Below are 23,470 nucleotides of genomic sequence, written 5' to 3' on the forward strand. Positions count from 1 at the left end.
GAAGAAGAGGCGCTTTCCCCCTTCCCTACACCTGAAGGTGTATTTAAACTATCTTGTGTGATTAACTTATTTAGAGATGGTATAATTTAAAATAGGTGGTATTTAAGATAGCAGCAGCCAGCTTTTAGGAAAGTCACTTTTTCTACTCAGAGTTCTTTTGAAAAATAAATCTGATTTTATTTGTTAGAAAACAAAATTTTTATTTTGTGCTCAATTAAGTCTCAAACTTAGTATGTTGACAGTTATCTCAATAACAAAGGCACTAGAAAGCTTTATTCCATTTCTTCATTAATTTTTGCATGAATAGCATATCAATCAGTAAATTTTAGACAAGAGCTTACCGTATTTCTGGATCTTTTGCTAACAAGTTCACATTAGAATTAGTGACAGAATTTTAGGGATTTCAGAGATCGTGTGTTGGAATTTCTTAAATAAGGCTTCAGGTAATGCTTTATTGCTGTTTTGTATTGGTTAAAACTGTACATTTTAAATTGCTATGTTACTATTTTCTACAATTAATAGTTGGTCTATTTTAAAATAAATTAGTTAAGAGTCTGATGTTGTGTTTTTTGAATTCCACTAACATTCTCTTTGTAAATAAACTCCTATTATCTCATCCATTCATAGCCCTTAATGGATTCTATGCCCTGGTGATTCCCAGACTTATTTCTGCAGACCTGACATCTTGCTAGAAGGCAAAGCTCTTAGAGCAAATAGAGCTATCAATTCCTAGCCCCCTCTCAAATTTCTCAAAATATAAATAAAAAAACCATACAAGTAAAAATGTCTTGTTTCTACCCTGCTGTTTCCTCAATTCACTTAACTCTAAGCCAAAAGCTTAGAGTCATCTATTAACACTTTTTTTAATGTCATTATTGACTTTGTGGTTTTAAAAATATTTTTAGAAAGATTTATTTTGTATGAAAGGTAGTGTGACGGGGTGGGAGAGAACGAGCAAGAGAGAGATTGAGAGACAGATCGATCTTCCACCTGCTGGGTTTACCCCCCAAATAGCCACAACAACCAGAGCTTGGCCAACCCAAAGCTAGGAGCCCTGAATTCCGTCAGTCTTCCATGAGTGGCAGGAACCTAAGTGTGTGGGTCATCATCTGCTGCCTCCCAGGTGCTTTAGCAGGAAGCTGGACTGAAAGCAGAGTAGCCAGGCCTCCATCCCAGGTGCCCTAATATTCAACATGAGTGTCCCAAGCAGGGGCTTACCCCACTGCACCGCAACACCTGCCCCATCTGTTAGCTCTTGCAAGGAGTCTTCCTATTCCTGTTTCCTCCTTCCCTTTCAATTACATAAAGAGCAAAAATGATCAGTTAAATCTATCGATTGATTCCTGTTGCTCCTCTACCTGACTCAGACTTATCGGAAATTATTAAGCCACTCCTATGGTTTACAGCACTGTCTCCTTACTCACTAGCTTTAGCAATGTTGATATTTTTTCTATAAAATCCCAAGTCCATTCCTCCTCTCAGGCTTTTATATTTGCTGTTCCTTCTATCTAGAATGCTCTTCCCACAGAGTTGAGCACAGGGGCTTCCTTCCTGTCTTTCTTCTTCTTACTTCTTCTTTTTTTTAATATAGATTTATTTATTTTTTAAAAATCAGAGTTATAGAGAAGGAAAGGCAGAGGCAGAAAGAGAGACTTTCCATCTGCTAGTTCACTCCCCAGATGGCTGCTCCAGCAGAGAGCTGGAGTGGAAGAGGAGCAACCGGGACTAGAACCCGGCGCCCATATGGGATGCCAGTCCTGCAGGTGGAGGATTAACCAAGTGAACCACGGCACCGGCCCCTGGCCTGAATTTCTTAAGGTAGAGAAAAACCTTAGCTTTAGTGTGGACCTAAGGAACTTTAGAATGAGTGACTTCATTTTTTTTAATTTTTAAATTTTTTTTTTAATTTTTAAAATTCATTTGAATGGCAGAGTTACAGAGAGAAGAGGAGAGACAGAGATCTTCCATCTGCTGGTTCACTCTCCAAAATGGCCACGGCAGGTCTCCCACATGGGTGCAGGGGCCCAAGCACTTGGGCCATCTTCCGCTGCTTTCGCAGGTGTATTAGCAGGGAGCTGGATTGGAAGTAGAGCAGCCGAGTCTTGAACCGGCACTCCTACAGGATGCCAATGTCTCAGGTAGATGCTTAGTCTGCTGTGCCACAACACTGGCCCCATGGCTTCATGTTTTGAAAAAGATGTATTTATTTATTTGAAAGGCAGAGTTAGATAGAGTCAGGGAAGTCTTAGTGTTCATTCACCAAATGGCTGCCGACCAAAGCTGGGCCAGGCCAAAGCCAGGAGCCAGGCATTCCATCTGGATCTCCCATGTGGATTGCAGGGGCCCAAGCACTTGGGCCATCTTACCGCTTTCCCAGGTGCATTAGCAGGGAGCTGGATCAGAAGTGGAGCAGTCAGGCCTTCAACCAGCACTCATATGGATGCCTGCTGGCGTTACAGGCAGTGACTTAACCGCTGGCCTCAAGTGACTTCATTTTTATTTTTAATATGTTCTGTTGGGACCAGTGCAGTAGCTTAGTCCAAAACAGTGGCCTCTTATAATTTTTATTTAACAAGTGTACATTACATATAACTGTTTATCACCACTGAAATCGCCTTGCTTGACTCGCTTATTGCCTATCTCCCTATCCCTATCCACCCCCAGCTCCAGGAAACCTGGCTAGTTTTATTAGTGAATAAGCCTTAGCACTAGCACTCAGAAAGCCCTCAGATAGGAAGGGGAGTGGGGTTGAGGTTTAACATGAAGAGGAAATAAAGAATAACTTGTAAGCAGCACCAAATACATAGGAAAAATTCATCCTGCCATCCACATGGGAGACTTGGATGGAGTTCCTGGCTCCTGGCTTCAGCCTGGCCAAGCCATGGTTGTTGCAGGCATTTGGGGAGTAAACCAGTGGATGTAAGACCTGTTGCTCTTTATGTGTCTCTGTCATTCTGTCTTTCAAATAAAGAAACAAATCATTTTTAAGGGACAAGTTCAAAGTCATGTATTCAGTTATTTCTCATCAGTGTTTTCTGGTACAAATGGTGGAGGGGAAAACTTTGTCTTATTTCTACTATTACATGGAAAATGCCATAGAAATTTGCTTTTTAAGCATATCTTTATTCCTTTTATAGGGGACCAATACAGTGTGCACAGCCTGAGGAAAGAACGAGTGCAAATTTCCTTTGGGCTAGACAGTTTGAAACCTTGCCTCTGGAAATTCTGAATTTTTACCAAAAGGATAGATTCTTAAATAGAAATATGACCACACTGTATAATGGCTAAGAGGGCTGAAACAAGTTATTGTAATATGAAGATGGCATAGTCTTCTAGTCTCGTAAATGCTTTTTATGTCCATTATTTCGAGACTATACGTATATATTAGTATTGAAGTACAAGATAATGATAATTTCATATGAAAGGTTAAATTTATTGTATAGACCAACACCAGTTACTGCCTCAACAGAAAATGTTATGATTTTTATTTAACTGAGAAAAGCAGTAAGGTTTGTGTTTCAATGTTTTGGCAAATATTGAATTAAAAATCAGAATGATAGTGTGCTTTCTTTTCACAATTCTCCCAACACATTTGTTGCGATAACAGAGAGGGAGGACTAATGAGATAGGCAAGATTATATAGTTTGCAGTTACTTCTTTTCATTATCACTGGTTAAGAATTCTGCCTCCAGGTGCCAGTGTTATGGCCCAGCAGCTTAAGCTACTGCCTATCACACTGACATCCCATTTGAGCACCAATTTGAGTCCTGGCTGCTCCAGTTCCCAACCAGCTCCCTGCTAATATGCATGGAAAAGCAGCAGAAGATGGCTCAAGTACTTGGGCCCCTGCACCCAAGTGGGAGACCTGGAAGCAGCTCCTGGCTTCGGCCTGGCCCAGGCCCAGCAGATAAGACCATCTGGGAAGAGAACCAGAGGATGGAAGATTCTCTAATTTCTCTCTCTCTCTCTGTAACTTGCCTTTCAAACAAATAAATCTTTCAGGGGAAAAAAAAAACATAGCAGAATTCTGCCTTCAAATAAATTCTCCGAGTTATGGTGCAGAAGGTTGGCATTTTAAAACAAAGTAAAGGGCAACCTCTCAGGCGATGAAGACACTGCTTTGCTCCTGTAAAATCCTTAACATTCTTCTTGTACATTAGAATCAAATTGTACTGGAAACACTAAAATTCCTTATGCAAACACAAGAGGCAACGAAACTTTAGAAAATCTAAGATAAACTTGTGTAAAAGGATCCATTCATTTCTGAGGTGGTGCCATTAGGAACGAGGATCTCTGCTCTGAGAGGTCACTAATCAACAGTTTTCGAGGGCTCTCCACTCATCTTTTAGCAGGAAGTGAAGTTTTGTCCTTCCCATGGCTGTGTCAATGGCAAGCCCAGCCTCAAAGCCCAGAGCAAAAGCATGCATTTTCAGATTGATGTGTCATCTCTCAAACCAGTCTAAAATTAACTCTCCCTTATGGTTTGGAGTCACAGGTTTTAGGGCTAAACCACTGAATCTGGTTCTTGGCTGAACATCAGAATTACTTGCAGAACTTTTAAAATACACATTGCACATTCCTCTTATGAAAATGTGAAACTTTTTTAACTCTGACATGATACCATGAGTGGAAAATTCCACACCTGACCTCAAGTGATGGGTCACAGTCAAAATGCAGATGCACCATAAATATGGCATAAAATTCACTTCAGGCTACGCAGATAGCTTGATGTGAAATATAAATGAATTTCATGTTTAGACTTGGGTCTCATCCTAAAGATACCTCATGAGGTATATACAAATACTCCAAAAATATCACAAACCTGAAACACTTCTGATCCCAAGCATTTTGGATAAGGGCCACTCAAACTGTATACTGAATTACAATCCTCAAATTTATATTCTGTAAAAGCCCCATAGATTATTTTATTGAGCTCAGAGCTAAGAAGCACTGAGATATATAACATGGTAAACCTAAACGTAATACAGCTTAAAGAAAAAAAATCTGGATTAAAAGCCAGAGGGCTGACTTGCCCTCTCATGGCTGTTGACCCTTGGTGGAGTTTGGTAAAGGGCAGTTCATTCTTTATACTAGGAAAACCTGTCCTGCGATTATTCCGAGTTTCATATGAAGGGGATTCCTACCAGGAAAGAGCACTGAGGAGTTTCAGAAGAGCCTGTCACAAAGAGGCAAGGCTTGGGAAGACACTGGGAAGCTATGAAAGCCCGTGAGTGACAGCTAGCTTAGGAAGACGAAGAAAAAAAATCCCAGAAAAGTTCTGTGGGGGTCTAAGTGCCAGAACTGGCAGCGGCTGGCACTTCTCATGTCTGAGTGTTTCTCTGCTGAACAAACTAGGAAGTCTATCCGTAAATGGGAGGGGAAAAGGTACATAGCTGGCTTTTAAAATAACTAATAAATAAGAATATACAGTTTCAAAAATAAGACTGTGATTTAGAACTGGAGGCATCCAGACTGCTTTGCCTCTACTAGATATAGGGCCTGTGGAAAATGGATAAGCAATTTGTCAAAAAAAGAAGAAAAAAGAAAAACACTAAGGAGTCAGAGTGACCTCATTGAGAGACTGAGAAAACAAGCCACAGCCTGGGAGAAAATATTTGCAAAAGGCACATCTGATAAAGGACTGTTATCCAAAAGATACAAAGAACTCTTAAAAGAGTAAGAAAATGACCTGATTTTCAAATGGGCTAAATGGCATCAGGTGTTTAACTTAGCAGTCAGGACACCTGGTTCAGTTCTCGGCTCTGGTTCCCGAATCCAGCTTCTTGCTAATGCAGGCAATGGCAAGTAATTGGGTTTCTTCTGCTTATGTGGGAGACCTGGATTGCATTCCCAGCTCCAGGCTTCAGACTCAGCCCAGCCATTTTAGGCATACAAGGAGTGAACAGGCAGATAGGAGCTCTCTGCCTCTCAATTTTTTTTTTTTTTTTTTTTGGATGGTCTACACACCTGAATAGAGACCTCTACAAAGAAGATACAAAGGTGGCAAATAAACTTAGGAAAGATGCTCCACACCTTGTGTCATCAGGGAAATGCAAACTAAAACAGTAAGATACTTCTACACACTTTATTGGGATGGCAAAATCTGGAAGACACACCAAATGCTGATGAGGACATGGGCGCACTGTAACGCACTCCCTGCTGGTGGGAATGCAAAATGGGACTACTCTGTTAATGCAGTTAGAAAATTAAACGTTATTCTTACCACATGATCCTGATTGTTCCTTGGAACATAGCCCAGTCCACACAGAAATCTGTACGTAGATGTTTACAGCAACTCCATTCATGATTGTCAAAACTCAGAAGCCACCAAGATCTCTTTCAGTAGGTGAATGGATGAACTGTGATATAGCCAGAAAAGGGAGTAATGTTTTGCACTGGAAGGAAATGAGCTAGAAAACCACGGAGGGTCATGGTTAAGTGCACACTACCAAGAGAAAGACGGTGATCTGAAAAGGCTACAGAGTCTATGCCTCCACTCGTGTCACATTCTGGAAAAGGTTGAACTGGAGAATGTAAGACTGCTGTGAGTGCCAGGGGCCAAGGAGGGGTGACCAGGTGGAGCACAGGGAAGCTCTGCTGCATGATTCTACTCTGGTGGGCTCGGCCAGTCTCCATTTGTCCAAACCCCGAGGATGTACAGCACCAAGAGTGAGCCCTGATGTAAACATGGGCTCGGAGGGATAATGATGCACCACATGTCATTAATGCACCACTGGGGTGGGGGTGTGGCTAGTGGCAGGAGTGGGGGAGAAAGGAAAGCTCTGTACTGTCCTCCCAATTTTGCCGTGAACCAAAAACTACTCTAAAACAGAAAGCCTTCCCCCAAAAAGTGGCCTTGCCTCACCAATAAAGAGCAGCAGAGGCAATGAGGTGAATAATACTGAGGCTCTGTTTTAGGATTTACTTTGCTCTGGAGACCTTACCTGAACAACTGCTTAGGAAAAAACAAGTGTATAGTACATGACATGGATCTCTACACTTCTGAGACAGGAGCCTGCTATTTTATAATTCTGTTGCCTCTTAAGAATAAAACAATTACACATGTGTTCTGTTATCTGTAAATAAGCACTTTATTATCAAATAGTTTATCAGAACAAGATTTTTAATTCCAAAAGGGTTTTCTTTACATAATACCACATTATGAGACACATAATAATGATGCTACTTCTTGTTCCAGTTTCTTTTGTTGTTGAGCAAATTGGTTTTGATCTAAAAAGTAGAAATTTATCTTATTAATGCCATCCATGAAATGAAAGTATCAGTTCCTTTTCAACCAGAACTTTATACTAGTGCCAGGTGGACAGACTCATTTATGGTGACATAAAAATCAAGTATAGGAAAAACACAATCATTTTTATTTGTGGAGGCAAATCTCTCAACACAGAGAACAGCAAAGGACTTACTATAATTATGTAAGGCAGATGAGCTCAGAAATCATATTCATTCAAAGATAATATTCCATACTCAGTAGTCCATATGAGAAATTAATGACTCAGAGTAAACAGAAAATTAAAATTAGCCCTTGGGCCTTTTAAAAATTTAAGTGCTAAGGCCTTTCGTGAATTCTAATTAACGTTCTAAGTTAGCCACTACTTCTCAGAACAATGTACCAGAAGAACACAGACCCCAGTCATTACAGCCTGTTTTACCTTGATTTTATGCAAGTTATTGCTCTATCCAGTATTCCATGAAGCTATTCCCAGACAAGACTTAGGATTTATAATAAATTCATCGAGTGCCTACTCTATGCAAGGCACTGTGCTGGATTCTGAAAATGTGGTAGGGACAGCATTGCTTGTCAAGCTATCTGTGACACCAGCCGGCTGAATAGGGGAACCTTGTCCACAATATCATGCTGAGAACTATGTACCAAGGGCACCCAACTTAAGTGACTGAAAAGAGGAAAAGGTAGAGATAAAAACACTTCCATTCTTTCCTTGAGCAGGGTCATATTTGACCAGAGCATTCGCTGCTTTCTATGTAAACGCTGGATTTAGGCCGATGGAAAAGACTGACACCATCTTTCTTCGGACGGAACGTAACCATTCCCGAACGCAGCTCACGGTAGGTACTACTGATGGGACAGAAATGAGTGCTCTCTAGCCTTCGCAGCGAAGCCCCTCCCTTGCCTGCAGCGGCATCAGTTTTTGAAGGCTCCTACTCTGCTTGCTTTGCTGATAAAGTTCTTCAGGAGATCATGGTCCATCTCGGCAAAGCCTGAAGTTTGCGTTACTACAGTCAGGTGGTTGATGCAAAACCTGAAGCAGAAGTCTTCTAAGTCCTAGAAACAACAGAGGCGCTTTAGTAAACTCGCATTTCCTGCTGCAGTGCAAGCTGGCATGAGAATTCCTAAAACAAGCAGAGAAAGGACGGATAGCCCAGAGGAGGAAATGTTGGTATGGTAAACTACAGGACAGTTATAAAAACCATATACCTGTTATGAATCTATGCTGTAAAAATTAAATAACACAGAGAACAGCATTCAAGTTCCTCCTCCCCAAGGAAGGCAAACAAGCTGACTGCTCCCTCCCAGGGACATGAATCCTCCACTGCCTTTTTCCACAGACACTACTTGAACTTGTTCATTTCACTTCCAATATGGGTTAAAATCACCGCATGCCTCCTTTTATTCCCCTGGGAGCCTGAACTGTTTCTACCCACAGACCTGGTGGAAAGGGTGAACCATAATCAACAGTGATGCCATTTGTCCTCCCCAGGCAGGAAGATGCATGCGGGACGAGTGGATTTCATCCCATCACGCATCTCCATTAGTCTTAACTGCCTTGCAGGCGTGGCAGGCCTTGCACAGCTCTCTGGGAATATCGTGAAGCACCCTGGAGTCATTCCCCTGATTAGAACTGTAAACGAGAGGGGCAGGCACTTGGTGCAGCGGTTAAGAAGCCAGCTGGGGACGACCCCATCCCTCATCAGGGTGCCTGGGTTCCAGTCCCCACCCTACCACTTCCAATCCAGCTTCCTGCTAACAGCCTGGCCCAGCCCCGGCTGTTGCAGGCATTTGGGGAGTAAACAAGTGGATGAGAGATCTCTGTCGTTCAAATAAAATGGTGAACAAACTGTAAACTTGGGAACCAGAGTGAGGGCAACCCAGTACTCTTACGGTCCTGGGAAGGTGCGGCCACCTGCCGGGACGGGACCTCCAAGCTGCCCTGGACCCTGGGCTGCGGTGCCATCTGACCCAGCACCAGGTGCCGCCAGGTGGTGACAACTTTGAAAGATTCCCCCTCTATGGCACTGAAGACAATTCATAAAAAATAAGGCTCGGCCGGCGCCGCGGCTCACTAGGCTAATCCTCCGCCTGCAGCACAAGCACACCGGGTTCTAGTCCCGGTTGGGGCACCGGATTCTGTCCCGGTTGCCCCTCTTCCAGTCCAGCTCTCTGCTGTGGCCCGGGAGTGCAGTGGAGGATGGCCCAAGTGCTTGGGTCCTGCACCCACATGGGAGACCAGGAGAAGCACCTGGCTCCTGGCTTCGGATCAGCGTGGTGCGCCGGCCGCAGTGCGCCGGCCGCGGTGACCATTGGAGGGTGAACCAACGGCAAAAGGAAGACCTTTCTCTCTGTCTCTCTCTCTCTCACTGTCCACTCTGCCTGTCAAAAATAAATAAATAAATAAAATAAAGCTCCCAAGTCACTTCCAAGCATACATATGCACAACACACTCTATGGTCTTTTCTTCTTTGGACGCAAAAATTACAGCAAATGCTGAAGGCAAAAAAAAAAAGTCAAAGGAAACATTAGCAGTACCAACTGCCATGCCAATGTACACACAAAGCCACAGTGCATTTCCTTACAAGAGAAGAAACAAACCCCAGGAGGCAAAGCTGAACACAGCGGGGCAGGCTGGCAAGGGCACGCAGGGAAGCCCCCTGTGGTGAGGCAGCTAAAGTTCACACACGCCCTTGATCTCACACACACACAGAGGAGCCCGATGGCCACCGGCAGTGATGTACTTGTTTGCACCTTAGCAAGGCCACTCGTGCCTACAGCACATGACAATGAAGCACGCCAGATACCCACTCCTCGGCCGAATTACACAGGCACGTAGCTCCACTACTCAGCTAGAACTAGAGCATAATACACGCGTTTCAGTGATGCGCAGTGCGAGGCCTCCCAGATCCAGACAGCATCGACAGAACTGCTAGTTACTGGGAGAGAAAATCACTTGCACCTACTCTCCTTTACTTTCTAGGATGGAAATTTCTCACCATACTTAAGCAAGGACAGGACTTGGAAAGAGTTCCCGAGATTCCAAGGACTCAATAAATTGGCACAGGGTGGTACTGGTAATAAGGAAATTCTGTCCATACCCAACAAAGCCCTGGTGTTTTCCATCAGGGTTAGGGTTAGGGCGTGTAGCCTACTTGAAAGGCTGGTACTGCACACAGCTTCATCTTTGTCATGGGGCCCTTGGTTCTGTCCTGTGATTCAAGCATAGTTCCTGGGTGACTCATACTGTCTCTCCTTAAGCCCTGCACCTCCTCTCTCAGCCTCAGTGCTAAGCTATTGCCCTTCCCCAGTTCACTGTGGAAACAGCACTCAGAAGGGAGCCTCAGGGGCTGGCATCAAAGGCTAAGGCACCACTTGGAAAACTGCCATCCCATATTGGCGCTGGTTCAAGTCCCGGCCGCTCACGCACCTGGGAAAGCAGTGAAGGATGGCTCAAGTGCTTGAGTCCCTGCACCCACGTGGGAGACCCGGATGAAGCTCCTGGCTCCTAGCTTAGGACAGGCCCAGGTCTGGCCATTGTGGCCATTTGGGGAGTGAACCAGCAAATGGAAGACCTTTCTCTGTCTCTCCTGTCTCTGTAACTCTGCCTTTCAAATAAATATATAAATCTTAAAAGAAAGAAAAAAAACTCCCACTATTCCCCCCAAAATTCCTCCCAGTCTTCCGTATCTCAATAAATGACAACTTCATCCTTTGTTCTGCTCAGGCCAGAAACTTTGGAAATCATCTTAGTTTTCTTTCTTTTTCTCCCTTACCCTTCCCCCATATCCAATCCAGCAGCAAATTCTCTCATCTCTGCCTTCAAATCACACTCAAAAGCCAACCACTTTTCACCATTGCCGCAGCTAATAACCAAGGCCCACGCACCTTGGGCACGTGCTGGGTCACGCATCGCACCGGCCACTGTCCCTGCCGCAGGCTTCTCCACACTGCGGGGGCTATGGTTACGGGCCCCTACCCTGTTGCTCACAGCAGGTCTATTCCTCTCCAGCCCCTCCCCCAGCTCGCCCAGAGGAGGGCTCAGATTCTGACGGTGCTTTCTGGGCCCACAGACCCTGCCTCTCTCCACACACCGCCTGCACAGCGCCACCTGCGACCTTCCGGCTCACTCCATCCATCCGCTAAGAGCTTGCTCTCTAACGCTCCGCCTGCAGCTCACCTGCCCAGTGCCCACTTCACTCTCAGCCTGGCACTCCCAAGCCCTTGTCCCTGGCTGACGTCCTTCTGTGTCAGTTACGACCTTCTGACGCACTACACATTGTCCTCACTTACTTAACGCCCATCACCTGCACCAGGAAGTTCCGTAAGGGCAGAGTTCTGGTCAGCTTTGTTCACCTGCAGAGCCCCTTGTTCCTAAGAACAGTGCCAGCCACACAGCAGGCACTCAGTGAACATCTGTGGTATCAATAAACACTGCAGGCTCGAATAAAAGGGACCAGGAAAATTGCAGTGCAACACGTACATGTTAAATGTGTCCACCCTGGGATTGCGTTCCAGTTTTGCACTGTACTAGCTTACTAAGAATTGACTTATGCTCCCCATGCTTCAGTTTCTTCCTGTGTAAATTGGGAATAAAAATAATAATGCCTTTATTTTTAAAGGCTGTTCTAAAGAGTAAATGAGACATGAGCCGGGCTTCGACTACTGCCTGACTCATACTGAGTATGTGCTAGGTGGCAGTCCAGCAGGAAGGACTATAGTTTGCTAGTCTTCACATTCTTCAAATCCGCGCTGGGCTGTAAGAGTCAGCTAAGTCAAATACACTGTTCTTCCTAACAACGTGACACTGAGTTCGCATGCAGTGTATTCACTTGTAGTCTGTCACACCGCTTCAGGGTACGGGAATTAGCTAGACGAGTGCAGCAAAATGGAACGTCTCTATAGGCAAAGCAGAACGCACACTGCACAAATACTGAACGAGGACCTCCTGCGTGTCAGGCACTGCGCCGGGCATCAGAGATACGGTGTGAGCAAAACAGAGCCATTTCTCAAGGAGCGAGCTTCCTAGAAAACAGAGGGCTGGAAGGTGACCATCCAGGAAATCCACATCAATAGGGCATATGAAGAGTCTTAGAAATACAGCCTGGCTCTCATGACAGCGCTGAGTCACCAGCCCGCCCCAGAGATCAGTATCATCACCATGACTGAAAGAGCAAACTCCAGGAAAAGCGCCTGCATCTTGTTTGGCCAGGAGGCATTTTGCATGCCCTAAGTGCCCAATATATTATTTCCTTGATGTATGACAAGCATTCACTGGGCTCTTAGCCATCAATGTCTCAAGATGCGTAAGATTTTTTCTTCTATGTTACGTTAAAAAGATCTAGCCTTCAAGTATTTTTTTTAAAGATTAATTTATTCACTTGAGAGGCAGCGTTACAAAGAGAGGGAGGGAGAGACAGAGAGAAAGGTCTTCCATCCACTGGTTCACTCCCCAAATGGCCGCAATGGCTGGACCTGGACCACTCCAAATGCAGGAGCCAGGAGCTTCCTCCAGGTCCCAAGCACTTGAACCATCTTCCACTGCTTTCCCAGGCCATTAGCAGGGAGCTGGATCAGAAGTGGAGTAGCTGGGACTCGAACCAACGCCCATCTGGGATGCTGGCACCACAGGCAAGATGCTTAACCTTGTACACTACAGTGCCAGCCCCAGCCTTCAAATATTTAGATAGATTCACGTGTACTTCAAAAAGTTCACAAAAAATGGAATTAAAATATGTTTATTTTGGTGCCCAAAACTTGGAAATCCAAGTATATTTTTTTTCAAAACATGCATTTTTTTTTCCAACAAACTTTCTGAAGGACCCTTGTGCATAATGTGACAGAAAAAAAATCAGAAGTTGCTGTCTGAGAGTCGTCATGTTCTCGGGCTGATGAGTCATTTCCTTCCTCTCACTTTTTTGTATTTTCCAAATTCTCTTTAATAAGCATAATAGTGTCTACATAAGCAGAAAACCAGTTATAACTTTTTTTCTGTTTTACTAAAATGTCCCTGTTTTTGAGCAAAGGAGAGGATATCCTTACACCAAAAGGAAATCGACTCGAGAAGTTCTGGCCTGTATCCTCGAGATGCAGCTCTGAGACATATTTTCTTTCCTTTCTTCAATATCATAACAACTCATACTCACTGTGGAAATTCAGAAAAACAAGCAAAGAGGAGGAAAAAATAATCATCCACAATCCTGTCATCCAATAGCAGCCGTGGATCACAGCCCTCAGGTTTTTTTGTTCAGTTCTTTCTACTTTTCTAAAAAAAGCTAACAGGATCCCAGCCTGGCACATGACCAATCTGGAAAGGCGGCGTCATTAATAGTTTTCAACGATCCCCTTCACAGTGCCTTTTTCTCACCTTTCTAAACCCTCAACTGCTACAGTGAACATTTCTGAAGCTGAATCTTTGTCCAAATCCAGGAGCACATTCTTAAGATAAATTCTTTAGCTGAAGAAGTACGGCTTTCGGGCTTTTGACACACGTTCCACCCAACTGCCTCCCTGAACAAGTAGCGCTCAGCAGAGTCTAGGAGCTCACCCATCACAGATCCTGCGCTGTTTCTAAAGCTGTATTACCTGGTCTGATGGGTAAAAAGCTGTGTCTTGTTTTCATTGAATTTTTTATTTGTTTATAGATCCATTTGTTCCCTGGGGTCTTTTTAATTGTTATTTTCATCAAACCGCTCTATTTTCTTTTTGTTTTTCACCATGGTAAACTTGCTTTGCTGTATGTTGCAAATATTCCCCCCATGTATCATTTAATTTGCAATTTTCTCAGTGGTAGTTTTGGGTGGACATAAATTTTTTTTATATTTCGATCCTTGTCAGTTTCTGCCATTGACGTCCACTTTAACATCACAAAAAATAGTCATATTTTTTCTAGTACTTTTGTGATTTTTTTTTTCTTGTACATGAAGTCGTTAACTGACCTAGAGTTTGTTTCTGTTTTAGGTGTGAGGCAGCCGTCAAGGCCAGGTGCGCCAAGAGATGGGTGGTGGGTGGTGGGTAGCGGGGGGGAGGGGGGCGGGTGGCAGAAGACTCGGCGGGAGGGGCCTGCCTTACCTGGGCATCGTATTTCACGGCCGCGGAGAGCAGGGCGATGGCGTTCTCCTCACAGATTCCCTGCTTGATGGTTTGTTGGCAGAGCTTTTTCAAACGGTTTTCTCTATAAAACGTAGCCAAGTCTAGCAGGCCTGGGGGAAAGAGGTGTTTACTGGGGGGACGGCTTCAAGCACCCTGATTGGAACTCAGCCCTGGGAGGGACTAGGGGGACATGAGGCTGAATGTCCCCCTCGGGGCGCTGTGCGAGGACCAGGGCTGACTCCCACTCATCTCTACCCAAGGGGGCCATACCAAGCCCACTCACTCCACAGATGCTCCGCTGTGGAAAATCAGGGACAAAGCATGGTGTCCATACGGCTTCCTGAGACGGAAAGAGCAGGCTGTGTGGTTCCAGTTGCCCCTCCCGCGTTGCTCCCCACCCCAATTCCATCAGCAGTGGCTTTCTTCTCCAGGTCACCGCCATCAGCACACACGCTCTCTGGGGCAGCGCCCGAAAGGGACACCTGCCCGGCACATGTCAGTTCTCTGCTCTTCACTCAAGCAAAACTCCCAGAGAATCTGCTCTCTCTGTTTTCTCCTCCCATTCTGACCCGGGGTCATTCCCAGCAGAATCCCACCCCCGCGGCTCCCTGGAGCCCCAGCTGCGATTGCTGGAAGGGCTTCCACACTGGCAGAGCCAACATCTGTTCTCCAGGTTCCCGCCCTCAACACGGGTGGGGATTTCTCCCTGCGGAGGACCACACGGCCAACGTGCAGGGCTTGGGGAGGAGGGGTGGCTGGAGCCTGGGCCTGCAGGCTGCGGGATCGCAGGACATGACTGCAGGCTGGGGGGGGGGGGGGGCTTCAGGACGAGGCTGCGGGCTGGAGCGGGGGAGCAGGATGTGGCTACAGGCGGGGGAGCCTCTCCTCATACCCATGTCCCATGCATCAACAAATCGCATCAGCTCCATCTTTCGGATATATCCAGCTTCTGACCTCTCCAACACTTGCACTGCTACACCAGGGTCTCATGATCTCACACCTGCACCTCAGTTACTGATCTTTTAAAGGCAAATCACAGTACTTCTGTGCAGAAACTGCCGGCTGCCTCTCTCTCTTCTCCACCCCAACCCCAACACACACACACACACACACACTCAACACACACACATTCCTCCACCCCAACCCCAACACACACATACACACACACACACACACTCCTCCACCCCAACACACACACACTCAACACACACACACACAAACTTTCCTCCACCCCTAACCCCAGCACACACACACACACACACACACTCAACACACACACATTCCTCCACCCCAACCCCAACACACACACACACTCCTCCACCCCAACACACACACACTCAACACACACACATTCCTCCACCCCCAACCCCAACACACATACACACACTCAACACACACACACTCCTCCACCCCAACACACACACACACACACACACATTCCTCCACCCCTAATCCCAACACACATACACAAATACACTCAACACACACACACACACACACACACTAACTTTCCTCCACCCCTAACCCCAGCACACACACACACACACACTCAAACATTCCTCCACCCCAACCCCAACACACACACACACTCAAACCATTCTGCTTTTCATCTAAAACCACAGAATTTCTAGCTGGGTCATGGCTGCATGGAAATGCCCGCTTTCCTCAGCTTCCTTTGTAACTGGCTGTGGCCTTGATCTGGGCCATGACTTGAACTCGGTGGCACTCCTAAAACCCTTCGCAGGCAGGCACTGTGATGCCCTCTGCCCTCTTGTCCCCGTGCCTCCCTTCATGCCACTTCCTGCCGTGTGCCACAGTGGTAGGTGGTCTGATATTTCATCTGTCTCTTCCTTGTCTGTCTAGTCAACCCAACCTCCGTAAGAAGTACGATCAAGGGAGATGAGTTTGAATTCGACGAACAATAGAAGTGCTTGTCTCACGGTGACTTCCTACTGGGCACTGCAGAGACCACCTGGTCCGTTAACCTTACCACTGTCTTGGTGGAGTCTTGGCCGTTACCTACTGCTTCCTCGGGAGAAAGGCTGATGCTGTCCGTGTACAGGTACTCCAGGAAGGCTCGGTAAACAGGATATGAAAATTCACTCATCTCTATGATGTCATCCTCACAGTCTTCCAGTGAAGATCGAAAATGCTCGCACCTGGAGAAGGAAAGGCGGTCAGGTGCTGGCTCTGGGCACAAGCAGACGGCTTCCTTGGAGAGTGCGGCTTCCCTGGCAGCTGCACAGTCACACCTCCCTTTGCCTGCTGGCTTTCACTGCTGGCCTCAAGATCTCAAGAAATCATTTTCTAAGAGGGCAGCCAACCCACTGCTGCCGCAGGTGCCTCTTGGGCCATGCAAGCAGCAGTGGTGCTGGGCACCCTGGCCTCTTTCTCACGTCACACTCATTGATCAGCACTGATACAAACCGGATGGGCTTGTTTTTTATAAATCTGAGTAATTTCATTGATTCTCCCTCCGTTATGGGTTGAATTGGGTGCCCTAAAAATTCCCAAGCTGCAGTCCTAACCACAGTGCCTCAGGACGTGGCCTTATTTGGAAACAGGCTCTTTACAAAGGGAACTGAGTTACAGTGAGGCCATTAGGGTGGCCCTCACTGACCTCAGTATGATGGGTGTCCTTATAAAAAGGGGAAACTCAGACACAGACAGGCACACAGCGAAAATGCCATGGGAACACCGGAGCTGTTACCACAGCCAAGGAATGACGGATGCCAGGAGCCCCCGGAGGTGAGGGGAGAGGCGTGCAATGAGCTCTCTGTCATGGCCCTCAGAAGAAATCAGTCCTGATGACAACCTGACCCTGGACTGTGGCTTCTACAACTGCGGGCGAATACATTTTTGTTGTTTAAGTCACCAGTTTCTAGTCCTGGGTTCCAGCTAACCCATCCCCCAGTTTTCCTTTATGAAGGTTTATGTGCAAGAGAATGAACAAATTTGCACAGCTTGACCCTGCCGCACAGAACATGAGACTCGGTTTGCTAGTCACTGAAGTACAAATTAAATATCTGTACCGTAGGTTGGACACAGTTTGGCTTCCCAACTCATGCAGAAGCTTAAACCACAAAAAGGGTGGGGATTTAATGCAATTATGGTGTCTGAAAGTACAGCCTTTGGGTAGTGACTGGGTTGGATTAGGTTGCTAAGGTACAGCCCCACAGCCAAGTCTTGATGGCCCTGCAAGTACAGATCACAGGTGTGTTCCCTGTCTCTCTGCCTCCTGGCTCACCAGGGGGCCTCCCCTGTTCATGTTCCGCCTTCCACCACCTTCAACAGACACCAGACCAGTGGGGCTGCCTGATCTTGGACTGTGACTCTCCAAAACCATGAGCTGAAATAAGCCTTCTTTACCCCCAGAGTGGCTCCTGCCATGTGTTTTAGCTGTAGCGATGAAAGGCTGGCTAATGCAATCTGTTATACAACAATATACTGAATGCACACTGTGTCATTCCAAACTCATAAACTAGAAAATGCTAGCTAATCTAGAGTGACAGAAGGATGGGCGGATGCCCGGGGCTGTGGCATGATGGAGATGTCTTGCACCTTGCTGGGTGGCGGTTTCAGAGGCATGTGCCTGTGTCAGAGCTCACTAAACACTTTCAATGGATGCAGTTCATTGCTCACAAAAGAAACATCTACAGCTCTGACTTTTGAAATCTGTGGTAACTTCACCCCCGGTCCTTGTTAATCTGGAAAAGCCTGATCTTCTCTTTTTTAAGGCGTCTAAATGTTCAGTGTCCCACACCTGACCAAGCAGAGTGACTGTCCTGGGCTGAGCTCCCAGGATCTCCCTTAGCAGGAAGGTGGACTTGGGAGTTCCCAGGCAGGGAAGTTAACTTGCATCAAAGCCCTCAAAACGGTGTTCAAAGCACAGGACACACCCAGTGAGTGTCGGCTGCTGCTCTCTAAAGCCAAGGTGGACATGACAAGGGCAGGCAGGGGGTCAGTGAGGGACCAAGGAGTGAAGGACCGCCAACACCCAAGTGTGTGCATGGCCCAAATTCCATCACCCTCTGAGCCAATTCAACATAACTGAAGAGGGACAACCCACTCCTCCTACAGCTAAACCTCACTTTCCATCCCACACCAGACACATGACACCCTCCTGCAGACCACCACACAAACTACAGCCCCGCCCCAAAACCCACGTTCCTGCTCCAAGCTCCACTCCTTATCCAGTAAGGACACCCCAGCCTGGGTGGGGCAAGTCTCCCTCCGAGGTCGCCCACGCCCACCTCTAAGTGGGTGCTAATCCCTCTGCCTTTCCACCAAGCCTGCTTTTCTGCTCACCTCTGGCAACGGGGCCCAGTTGTAGTCTTAGACTCCAGAGAGCCTGGACTAAGTCTAGCTGGGGGCCTCTCTGAGTCCGGCCAAGGCTCCTGATCTGCCGCACATAACTCGGGGTCCATTTTTCAAGCCCTCTAAGGAATTCTGGCAGGAGGAATGATTCCCCAAACCACACAGCCAGCGCCTGTCACACACCACCCGTATCATTTGCTGCTCCATGCACGTTGTCTTTGCCCAGGCAGCACTATGCCTTGCATTCTTTTATAATCACTGAGGTGCCTCGCCTGGCTCCTTGGACACTTGGGATATGACTGCTGAATGAATGGGCTGCTCTCCAGTTTGAAGATACACAATTCCTTACCTGATTTTGAGAAGGACTTTATGCGCATAAATATATTTGCCATCGACCAGAAACTTCAGGTCTGCGGTGTCCGGGTTGTCAAATTCCCTCTTGAGTGACTCAGCCACAGTGAGGTGGTCATCAGGTTCTAACAGAATGACACAAATGCTTCTGGAGTTACAGACATGATGGATCTGCCGGCCCAGGGAGGAGCACTGCTCTGTGGATGCCCAGAGAAACCTGACCAGCAATGCCTTTTGCCCCTAAATATGGATTTGCAACTCTATAGCACAGAACCTCACACACATCTACTTATAAACCTGACAAAGCGACAACGGGGTGGGCATTTGGCACAGCAGTTAAGACACCACTAGGGATGCCCTCATCCCATATCAAGAATGCCTGGTTTGGCGGGCGCTGTGGCTCACTTGGCTAATCCTCCGCCTGTGGCGCCGGCACCCGGGGTCTAAGTCCCAGTTGGGGCACTGGTTCTGTCCCGGTTGCTCCTCTTCCAATCCAACTCTCTGCTGTGGCCCGGGAGGGCAGTGGAGGATGGCCCAAGTGCTTGGGTCCCTGCACCTGCATGGGAGACCAGGAGGAAGCACCTGGCTCCTGGCTTCAGATCAGCGCAGCACTGGCCGTAGCAGCCATTTGGGGAGTGAACCAACGGAAGGAAGACCTTTCTCTGTCTCTCTCACTGTCTACTCTGTCAAAAAAAAAAAAAAAAAAAAGGAATGCCTGGTTCAAGTCCCAGCTCTGCTTCCAATTTCACTTTCCTGCTAATGGAAGGAGGGCAGATGGGAGGCAGCTGATGATGACTCAAGTACTTGGGTCCCTGTTATCATTTGGAAGACCTGAATTGAAATCCAGGCTCCTGTCTTCAACCCAGCCCAGCCCTGTTGCAAGCAGTGGACTGCAAATTCCGCCCCCAACCCACCTTGCCTTTCAAATAAGATGAAAATTTAAAAAAGTGTATTTCTTAAGTGCCAAACCATCTCATGAAATTTTGGAATGTTTGAGTAAATACACCAGCTAAAAATAAGATGTAGTTAACCAGTAAAATTTAAAAAGCAGTCAAATAAAATCTGTAATAGTAATGTTGCTTCCCAATACTTGTAGGGAAATTAAGCAATGACTTCTCTTTCCCAGGAGCCCATTAGAGGGAAACAGATTTAAGGCACTGCACCTAACGAAGTCCTTCGTACCAAAGTAAGAGCACCCGGGTCTCTTCCCAGTTCTCAGGCCGTGCCCCAAATGCACAGTGACAGCTCACCCACTGAGAGGAGGCGCCAGGATACGGCGGGCGTGGCAAAGCAGGCGAAGACGTCGTCGGTGCAGGAGAAGTGGGTGAGGTGGGGGAGGATCACTGACTGGCCCCGGCACTGGCCCCACATGTACACGTGCCCGCCCTGCGTCTTGGCCGCCGACGTGTGGGTGGAGTGGCAGGCTGCGATCTCGATGATCCTGGGTTTACAAGCAAAGACCACATGACACAGTAGACAGGAGAAGTGACTTGATTTCTCCTTCCTCTATGTTTCACCAAGTGGGCAGCACCAGAAAGTTAATTTACAGAAAACAGTGGGTCTGAGAAGAGGAAAATAAAACAAGATGCATAGTCTCATCTCCTGAAATCCTGGGCACCAGTTACCTACACTGAAGCCACATTTCAAAGACTCTTGCAACACACGGGGATCTGTTACTGCTCCCAGCCAGCAGGCCTAGGACAATTCAGGGGGACTCTAAGCAGTTCACAGAATAAGTAGAATAAAAGGTAAGTTTATTTTCATACAAAAGAAGTTGGAAACCCTTGGACAGTTTTCTCATAGCAGGCATTTTCCATGAAGTTTTCGGAAGCGCTCTAGTCACGCACCACCTCATTTTGGAATTCAGGTGCAATCGAAGACAGCAGAGACCAAAGAGAGGGATTTAACTTTTCTTTCCTTGACACATTACTTCCTGACGTTAGGAAGGCAGTAAGGATTTGGGCTATCTTGACCCAGGGTGAATAAATAAATACTTTAACCACAACCACATCGATTTCAGGGTGCAGTGGCATAGGCTGCACACAGGAAGTGCCAGGATTCTCTGCCGCTGGTGGATACCGTCCAAGGCCCGGGAGAGCAGCCTTCCTGGATCAGCCTGCAACAGATCCTGGCGCTAAGTTCACGACAGTCGGAAAAGTGGCTCTCAGAACACTTCCTGTTGGAAAACACTGTTTTGCTGACTTAGAGATAACGACTTTTCTATGAGAATACGCCACCATACAGATTCAAAGAGAACAGTGAACCCTTGGTTTTAGTGATGCCAGCATGCTGAGACGTCGGCTCAGAAACTTCCAGGCCATCGTTGACTTCTCCCTCCTCACCATATCCCGCAGAACATCCTGTTAACAGGTAGCACAGGCTGTCCCATTGTAACAACTCCTAGCAGCCACCGCCACAGATTAGGCATACCCTTATCTGGACACTGAAACATGGCCCTGGGCTTTCCCCCGTCTCGCCCCGCAAACTGCACAGAGCCAGCAGGCTAACACCCTTCTCATCAGTCCTTCCAAACCCACACTGGCTTATCACAGGGTGAGAGCCAGACGTGTGACATGAAGGCAGCCTGGCATGGCTTCCACTCTGTGCAGGTCACTCTGCTCTGTGCTCGCTCTGTCCCAGCCAGCACAGGTACTCACTGCCCCTCAACCTGGTTACTCACGAAGTCCTGAAGTCCACGTTCAGGAATGTTCTCTCCTTTCTGCCTCACAAGCCATCTCCTAATGCCTGTCCAAACAGCCTCCAGGTAAGAGACTGCCTCTTTTGGTTTTGTTTTGTTTTGTTTTGAAAGCAGAGTGATAGAGACAGAGAGAGAGATCGCTGCTGGTTCACTTCCCAAATGGCTGAAAAGCTCAGGGCTGGTCCAGGCTGAAGCCAGAAGGCCAAAGCTCCATCCAGGTCTCCCATGTAGGTGGCAGGGGCCCAAGGACTTGAGCCATCATCTGCTGCCTCCCATGTGCAATAGCTGGGAGCTGGATCAGAAGTGGAGCAGCTGGGACCCAAACTGGTGCTCAGCCGTGAGACTCAGGCGTCACAGGTGGCAGCTAAGCTCACTGCACTGGCTCCTCCCCTGAGCTCTTAGGGCAATGCCTATAGACACCAGCCTGCCCTGCTCTTTCCAGGTGTGTGAACTTCACACTTTCAGGCAGATTGAGTTCCTGACAAGCTGAGTCACTGCCTTATTTCCCTCTAAGCACACAACACAAGGTCCCATCAAACACAACCCATCGTGCTCCCTGCTGCCTATGAAAGCCCTTCACAAGGACCTACAGGGCAGGGCCGGGTAAGTGTTCTGCCTGCTCTCTGTGCACTGGAAGATCCATTCCGAGGCCCGAGGCCCTTCTCCCTGACAAAGTCTCTGAACACCGTCACTGATGAGCACAGCAGGGTCCTGTGCGAAGAACCCTGCATGGGACACTCGAGAGAACTCAGTTCCTCTGTTCCCTTCTGGGGTGTTCAGCTCCAGCTCCATGAAAGGGGTCACCCTTTCCCACTCCGGTGGGGTGAGGGCCGAGGAGGCGTCCTGGATGCTGGCCGACCCTAGGTATGGCCTCGAGAGGTTTACCTGGCACACTTGACCCTGCTCGGGGAGTGCGGGCTAGGCGTGGGCAGGGCTGGCAGCAGCAGCTGCAATAGGAGCAGGAGCGAGAGGGGAGAGAGTATGCAGGGAACCTTCGGGTCCAGGCTTGGGGCCCACACCACTGCCAAGGAGCCGCGCCTTTGCCTGGGGGTCCCATTGGTTTGCAACCCTGACTCATACCACGAAGCAAATGTGGAAGCTGGAATGTTCCCGTCTCACACGCATCCGACAGTGACTCGACACTGAGCAAGGCTTTACTGTCAGGATGTCTGCTACACCTCACCCTCCACATTGCAGGTACTCTGAATGTAAAAGCAGGACTACATGCTCTTAACAAATAGGCAAGGCTTGTTGCCTGTGAAGAAGTAGAAGTGAAAAAGCAAAGAGCGAGAAGGAGGGAAGAAAAGGGAGCAAAGGGGGCCCCCAGTCATTTGGGAAGGAGAAGAAACAGCAAAGCCAGAGGCGTGGAGCAGCCACGCCCCGTCCTGGCTATAGGAGCCCAGAGTGTTTCCCACAGACCTCAGGAAGCCACGGGCTAGGTGTGCTCAGGAAGCACACCCAGCGCTGCGGTCACTGCTCTCATGCAACCTTGAAAAGCAAGACCAGCCCTGGGCAGCCACCTACCCGGGCTGCTGTGTGCGTTACAGGGAAGACGACCATTTTAACTGTCAAAATTACTGTCAGGTAAACAGAGGTCAGAAACAGACCTCTCTGGGACGATTTTTTACATAGTTCTGTTGTTTGGACCAAGAATTCAGTGTAGGCAGATCTTTTTTTTTTTTTTTTTCCGTTCCACTCTGAACAGATAAGCAAGGCCCACCCCACCCACAGGCAACCCTACCCCTCATCAGTAGGAAGGTTCCTGC

At 47.4% G+C, this 23,470-nt stretch overlaps 1 protein-coding gene across 47 annotated transcripts in view; it reads right to left on the reverse strand.

The window, feature by feature from the left end:
• Nucleotides 1–7,067: 7,067 nt before the first annotated feature.
• RCBTB2 (RCC1 and BTB domain containing protein 2) overlaps nt 7,068–23,470 on the reverse strand; it is a 43,899-nt gene continuing 27,496 nt past the window's right edge. For all 47 annotated transcript variants that reach the window (XM_008273815.4, XM_070048843.1, XM_017350312.3 and 44 more), the window contains 5 exons: nt 20,257–20,447; nt 19,005–19,131; nt 16,358–16,497; nt 14,318–14,448; nt 7,068–8,302 (listed from right to left, as the gene is read on the reverse strand). In XM_008273815.4, the coding sequence (XP_008272037.1) occupies nt 8,162–8,302; nt 14,318–14,448; nt 16,358–16,497; nt 19,005–19,131; nt 20,257–20,447 (730 nt within the window). In that variant the 3' untranslated portion in view covers nt 7,068–8,161. The remainder of the gene's footprint in view (nt 8,303–14,317; nt 14,449–16,357; nt 16,498–19,004; nt 19,132–20,256; nt 20,448–23,470) is intronic.

Source organism: Oryctolagus cuniculus, chromosome 9 (assembly GCF_964237555.1).
Source record: "Oryctolagus cuniculus chromosome 9, mOryCun1.1, whole genome shotgun sequence".
Taxonomy (NCBI): Eukaryota; Metazoa; Chordata; class Mammalia; order Lagomorpha; family Leporidae; genus Oryctolagus; species Oryctolagus cuniculus.